The sequence below is a fragment of the Callorhinchus milii genome, unplaced genomic scaffold (assembly GCF_018977255.1).
Source record: "Callorhinchus milii isolate IMCB2004 unplaced genomic scaffold, IMCB_Cmil_1.0 Scaffold5, whole genome shotgun sequence".
NCBI classification, from domain to species: Eukaryota; Metazoa; Chordata; class Chondrichthyes; order Chimaeriformes; family Callorhinchidae; genus Callorhinchus; species Callorhinchus milii.
Genome location: NW_024704746.1, coordinates 21636106 through 21643101, shown reverse-complemented (window position 1 = coordinate 21643101; position 6996 = coordinate 21636106). Strand labels below are relative to the sequence as shown.

The window sequence follows — 6996 nt, the reverse complement described above, 5'->3', positions numbered from 1 at the left end:
CGGCCGCACTGACACTCGCCCCACCCCATTGGCTGCCGGCCGCACCGACTCCCCACCCTCTGGCCCTCCCATTGGCTGCCGGCCGCACCGACTCCCCACCCTCTGTCCTTCCCATTGGCTGCCGGCCGCACCGACTCCCCACCCTCTGTCCTTCCCATTGGCTGCCGGCCGCACCGACTCCCCGCCCTTCTGGCCCTCCCATTGGCTACCGGCCGCTCGGACACCACCCCCCTCCGTCGCTCTCGCTCTGCCATTGGCTGCGCGGGAAGTCACTCAGCGTGGCCCCGCCTCTTCCTTCGGCCCCGAGCGGCGTCGCCAATCAGACTGGAGGCGCTCTCGCTGCCCTTCAGTGGGAATTGGCGGCATCGACTCCTCCTCTCTTTCTCTCTCTCTCTCTCGCTCTCTCTTTCCCGATCTCCCGTTCGGGTTAATTCCCGTTTGAGCTTTTGGGTCCTTGTGAGAGAGACCGCCCTGAATTCCGGGGGGGAGTGGGGGGAGGAGAGGAGAGCGTCCACCCGCCCACCGGCCTCACTCGGCCCCAGGTCAGGGTCAGGGTCAGGCGGGAGGCGGTCGGGGTCGAGACGACCTTTCCCACCAGTTTTGGTGGAATCGAAAGCCCCCATTGCCGCAGCTCTCCGCACTGCGCTGCCGGCGGGTCAGTGTCCGGCTGCCCCCCCCTGCCCTCCCCCCACCCTAACCCGAGCAGAGACCCGCCGCCCCCCCCGCTGGGCTGTGCCGGGATGGCCGGACTCGTGGACTTCCAGAACGAAAGCGAAGTGAAGGCGTACCTCGACAGCCTCGGCATCGAGTACAGTTACCAGTGCCACAAGGAAAGAGACGCCGAAGGTAAAGACGGAGCAGCGGGTATCTGGGACTCTCACCCGCGCTCAGCGGAGGGCACAGCGGCGACGGCCACCAACTGCAAAATGGTGGTTCTGAAACACAAGAGTCCCTTTCACTTGTGAAGGACAGTCAGTCAGTCAGTCAGTCGGCGGCAAAGGGGCTGTGCACAGGGCGAGGCCCCACACCTGACACATGTCACTGAACTCCAGAGGCAGTCACAGGGTCAGGGAACCAAGAGAATGTCATGTAAATATACACCACTGTATATGAATAATAATGATAATAATAATGTATATGAATTTTCAGAACACAGTTGGTGCGGTACCTCAGGGATGACCGTAGTGCATTGCTGTATTTTGTCCACAAAACAGGCGATGCCCTTCACAGTATATTCTATGAAGCGCTTTTGAGACGTCCAGAAGACACGACAAAGCCGCCCCCAGCGAACCCAAGGGTTGATTTGGCACTAACTTTTTAATGTGGTCGTTTGTTTTTTTTAAAAAAAGCCGTCTATGCACAGGTTGGGTGACTTTTTTTTTTGTCTGTCAACTCAACCCCGACCATTTCCCTTTTTNGCAGGATGTCAACGACTTGCTGATTATTTGGAAGGAATTAAGAAAAACTATGACCTGGCTGCTCAGGTGTTAAAGAAAAACTGTGAGGAGAACCATTATGGAGAAAGCTGCTTCAAGCTCGGCGCTTACTATGTTGGTGGGAAAGGTACAGTATGGCTTCCTTCACTCATCGTTCTGGATGTTGGTTCAGTGTTTAAAAAGTAACGTGAGTCGTGGAGTGTTAAGTTGTCAGTTGTGCTAAACCAAGGGAAATACAAGTGTTAACGTGTTGGATGTTATATTAAAAAAAATGACACGATTGAAAAAGAGAGTGTCTCCTGGTGTCCTGGGCGACACTCTGTTTGTTGCCCATCCAGCTTTGTCAAGCCGTTTGATACGTCCTCCTGACGTGAAAGGTGCCGTGTAAATGCAAACTGTGTTGCATCTCCCTCCCACCCAAATTAAAGAAGGTTGTTCACTTCATTGCTGATTGTGGGATATTGCTGTGTGTAAATTGTCTATTGCAATTGTCTACAAATAATCATTACACTTCACAGAACTCTGTGAAGAGCTTTGAGACGTTTGGATGTGATGAGGTCCTGACTGTATCAGATGTAATGATTACAGAATTTGACCTCTGTTAGAAATTGAAGGTACAGTGCTGAGAGCTTTTATTTGTGACTTTTGGGTGAAGTTTACTGATTGAAAAGAGACAATTCTTACTGTGTTGCACCACACAGTTAGAACGTCCACAGATTTTTATGCAAGAGCAGGTGCTAACTGTTGTCTTTGAAATTAGGTGGATTGCAACAAAATCTGAAGGCTGCCTACGATTGCTTTGTTAAATCTTGTGAGAAGGGTGGCAAGAAGTCGGTCGATGCCTGCCACAACGTTGGGCTGTTGGCGCATGATGGACGAGCACTAGATAAATCGGACGCCGTGGTGGCCAGAGATTATTACACCAAAGCCTGCAATGGAAATTTTACAGCCAGCTGTTTTAATCTGAGTACTTTATATATCCAGGGAGCACCCGGAGTAGCCAAGGATATGAGCCAGGCCCTAAAGTATTCCCTTCGAGCCTGCGACCAGGGGCACATCTGGGCCTGTGCGAACGCCAGCCGCATGTACAAACTAGGAGAAGGAACGCAGACAGATAACGAAAAGGCTGAACTTTTGAAAAATCGAGCAAGGGATCTGCACAAGGAACAAAAACAATATTCGCCAGAGTTTAAGTTAGGGGTCTAAGATCCAATATCCGGCATTAAACGGATTGCGTGGGGATTTTTTGGAGGATATTTTCTATGCATTTTTGCAAAAATCCAATGTAGACTATCAACATTGACGTTTAATACAATCAGTGTTGATGATAAAAGTAATAAAGCTTACGTTTGATATTCTTTCGACTTAATCGTGTCACAGTGTCCCAAAGCGCCCCACAAAGGTTTCTCTGAAGTGCAGTGACTGGATATTTACAACAACAACAACAAATTATATTTGTATGCTGCCTTCCCGTTAGGAGGCAAATGACTGCATAACGAAGGCAATGGATCTGCACTGGATTTTTCTAAAAGCAAAAATTTCCCTCAAAAACGAACCCACAATATAGTTAGTTTGACAGAACTCGGAATGAATCAAATTTAATTTTCATTGCACTGAATCCCAAGTTTTTAACTTTTATTTTAAGGTTTCCATCAAAGTTCTGCAAGTACTGCACTCATTCCTAGTTAGAGCATCTCTTGCAGGCTTATTTCTGATCGAGAGGGGCTGGAAGATGTGATCAGAGCAATTTCCAGAACCCGTGATGGGAGAAATTTCACTCCTGGACATCGAAATGCACTTCAAAATAGGTGGTGTCTTGCTTATCAGACATCCCGCCCCTATTTTAATCAGTGACCCAGGTTCTCATGCTCCATCTGAAAAGTTTTGCCACCAGAGCAGAGAGTGGAGAACACAACAATTGGAACAGCAACTTACCCATCCTTTGGCTGAATCCTGCTTGCTGAATTGCACTATGTAGTGCTACATTGCACTAATATCCCCATTGCATTGTCTTCAGATGGCGCTTTCAGCCACTTTGGGAGATTCCTGTCTATGAGACAGTTGTCATTGGCTCATATAGCCTACTTAGCTACCAAATGCACGTACAAATGCAAGTCATATACCTCAGTCAGTTAAACACTGGGCTGCCTCCATCTATTCATCACTCTGTGTACGATTGCTGAACCTGAGCAGCTTTCAACACCCTCCCTCTTCCAAGCTAAGTGTCCAGCTTGATTGAAATAAACAGTGACGTCTCGTATTGTTTTAATGCATTTTGTGTGCGTGTTTTGTTGTCTTGGTGCTGTTGAGAGGAATAACAACTGTGGAAGAATAAAGGGTTCATTCTGTTTTCCTCCTTGGTGGGTGATGGCAGTCGTATAAATGTAGTTATGCCATTATCATTTTTCAACATGCATGTATTTGTTGTACTTGTTAGATGCTGCCTCCAATGCTATTTGTCTCAAACAAAACAGTCATTAGAATGGATAGCAAGGGGAGTGGAGAGTTCAGTGAGTAGTGAGTGCACCACCTGAGTGCTGGTGAGAGACAAGAATTCAGGCCACCAATTCATCTCAATGTGTCTGAAATCAGCTTGAAACCGTTTGCAGGGGTTGGTCTGCTGTGAACCCACACACATCTCTTTGCGAGCAATTTGGCCATTTTTTAGTTAAAAAGGAGCTTGAAATTGAAATATTTCAATCTTAACTCCTCAACAAAACCGGTCTGAGACCAAGCAGAGCCTGAGCAGGATTACTGGCCCTACCTTTATGCAGTGGGTTTGGTTCCTCAGTTTGTGGTCGCTCTGAGTGCCCAGAAAGCCCATTTTGCAGAGCTAATGTCTGCTCTTTCCGTGTTTTGTTTCTCGTTGGCAGGGGCCAAACCTGGCTGGCCAGTTTACAGAGGGATTTTCAGTTTCTAGTGATCGTTCCTGTAAAGAAGGAAACAAACAGTAAGCACAATCCGGTCAAAAAAGCTGTGTCGTCTTTTCTTCTGGGATCAGTGTTGTGGGGGGGGGTGAGAAATGTCAGATTATTGTTGTACTGATCACCTGTGAACTGAAAGTTCCCCATCTCTGTGACCCCCTCCCACTCCACTTATGTTCACCCCTTCTACTCGTGCCTCCTGCACGACTCTTCCCACCCCTCTCTGAATCACCATCACTGGCCGAACTTTCAGCTATTCTATGTCTAACCTCTGGAACTCGTATCCTTGACCCATTTATCTTGCCCTCTGCAATTGAATTCAACATTTCTCAACTTTTTCTGTGCACATTTACCATCCACTTCAATGGTCAAGTGCAATTAATGAAAACTGAATTTTTTGGGGAAAAAAAAGTACCCTATTGTTAACTCCATTCCATCTGTATAATAACCTCTGGAGGGAAAGGTCTTCATAATTCTCTTATCCCACAACAAAATTCAATACCGCCCATGCACAATGAAGTATGCTTTTCTAAAACAAATAATGGTGAGATATAATCCAGATTTAGAAACTGAAGGATAAATATGGTGAAGTTCTCAAAGACGTTTGACAGACAAATACTGAGATACAACATCAAGAATACATTTGTATTGTGCCTTTCAAGTCGGGAAGACGCCCCAAGGTGCTGGACAGTGTACAGCATTTCAGACCCGAGCCGCGGGAGGGGAAGGGGGATGGCCGATGGCATGGTCGAAGAGGAGGGTATTGAGGTGGGACTTTTAAGGAGGGGACGAGGCGGAGCGATTGGTGGATGGAATTCCAGAGGTTGGGGGCAGAGTGGCTGAAGGCTCTCCCGCCAACGGTGGGTCGGGGACGTGGAGCAGCCAGACCCGGCTGAGCAGAGGGAGCGGGCGGGTTGGTAGGGGTTAGGAGGTCACAGAGGTAGGGTGGGGCGAGGCCATGGAGGGTTTGTTGGTGAGGAGCAGGATCTTGAACTGGATTCTCTGAAGGATAAGGAGCCAATGGAGTCGGGCGAGAGTGGGAGAGATGGGGTGATGGGAGTTTGGTGCGGGAGAGGACACGGGCTGCAGAGTTCTGGATTATCCACAGCCGGTGGAGGGAGGAGTTGGGAAGGCCGACAAGCAGAGCGTTTGCATAGTCGAGTCTGGAGGTGATGAAGGCATGAACAAGAGTTTCAGTGGCCTGAGGGTTGAGGTTGTGGCAGAGTCGGGAGATGTTACGGAGGTGAGGGAAGGCAGAGCGGGTCATGGCTGGGATGTGGGGGAGAAAAGACAGTTGAGGATCGAACAAGACCCCCAGGTTCCTGACTGGTTGGTGAGTTGTAGTGAGCAACCATGGAGGTTGATGCTGCCAGAGCCTGAGGGGCTGAGGCGCTGGCGTGAGCCAATCAGGAGGGCCTCAGTCTTGCTCACATTCAACTGTAGGAAATTTGCCCTCATCCAGGACTTGAGATACATTGAATGCAACACCAACTGTTTTACTAAAATGAGCCAGGATGTCGCTCATTTAATTAATTTGAGTACAGTTTAAATATAAGTACAGAACAGGACTGAGTTCTGAAAAGTAATTACAGTACAACACAAAATTACATTTGTATATAGCGCCTTTCACGTCAGGAGGATCTCTTCCCAATGCAGATCACTGTTACCAACATGGTGAACGCTCCAAACAGTCAATACTTACTTTGTTAAAAATGCTTACCTTGTTAAACATGTAAAGGGACATTGCCATTTGGTAAAATATCTCGTCAGTTACCGGCTGCATTGCATTGCCTCTGTTTACAATCAATGATGCAATTACATCATCATCCCTCTGACCAAGTCACTCAGTGACTCAGCCGCCTCTGGCTGCAGGTGTCACCTCACATCTTGCCTTTAGCCCAAGTTTTCACCCGTGTAATCCTGGCATTCAGATTGCTTCTTTCTGTCCTTAGATTGATTCCCATTATTACCCTCACTTCAGGTTTTAGTTTGTTTTGGTTCGGTTAACTACAGTGGTAAAATTCCCTGAATTTGATGGAGGTAATGTACTGAATGTTGATTTTCTTTTTAAGAACGGCAGTAAACTGGGTTTCAAACTGAGACTAAAGCAGTTCCAAAATTCTGCACAAGCTTAAATTTTAAGCCAATGGCTCTAAGTTTAAGACTGAGTTGCTAATTTATGCTTTTGTTGATTAGATTGTCTTTTATCTCCTAATTAAAATAATATTTGCATTTGGTATAGTGTGTAATCACGCCCCAAAGAACATTAAGCAGAGTTTTTCAGTGATGGGTAAGCCAGAACAACACAACATATTGTATATGAATGGGTGTTACTTTCCTTAGTATGTCCGAGTTTCCTAAAATAGCTGTTTTTTTTGCTGGAGGTTGATATTTTGTTTACCAGGTATAATGTCAAGCCATTTCTGAAGTCTCGTTAACAGTCCCAGTTGCATCGATGATTATAAGAATTACATTTGTTTTATACTGCATACAAACAATTTATGGAAAATAAACCATTTATCTTTTGTTTGAGAAAAAGACAACAATTACTGAACGAGGGGGTAGGTGCTAAAATAGGCCTAGAGACAGACTTACCCGATAAGTTTCACTCATATGCTGATTGATCCTCACTGCTC

At 46.8% G+C, this 6996-nt stretch overlaps 1 protein-coding gene across 1 annotated transcript; it reads left to right on the top strand.

The window, feature by feature from the left end:
• The first annotated feature begins 727 nt into the window (after positions 1–727).
• On the top strand, positions 728–3789 carry LOC103182749 (cytochrome c oxidase assembly factor 7A). Its single transcript, XM_007899851.2, has 3 exons — positions 728–846; positions 1423–1563; positions 2197–3789. The coding sequence occupies exons 1-3, from the start codon at positions 741–743 to the stop codon at positions 2640–2642; spliced, it is 693 nt and encodes a 230-aa protein (XP_007898042.1). The 5' UTR covers positions 728–740; the 3' UTR covers positions 2643–3789.
• Positions 3790–6996: the final 3207 nt, after the last annotated feature.

Coding starts and splice junctions, on each gene's coding strand:
- LOC103182749 (XM_007899851.2), top strand. CDS start 741: ATGGCCGGACTCGTGGACTTCCAGAACGAAAGCGAAGTGAAGGCGTAC. Junction 1,564..2,196: donor TTACTATGTTGGTGGGAAAG/GTACAGTATGGC, acceptor CTTTGAAATTAG/GTGGATTGCAACAAAATCTG.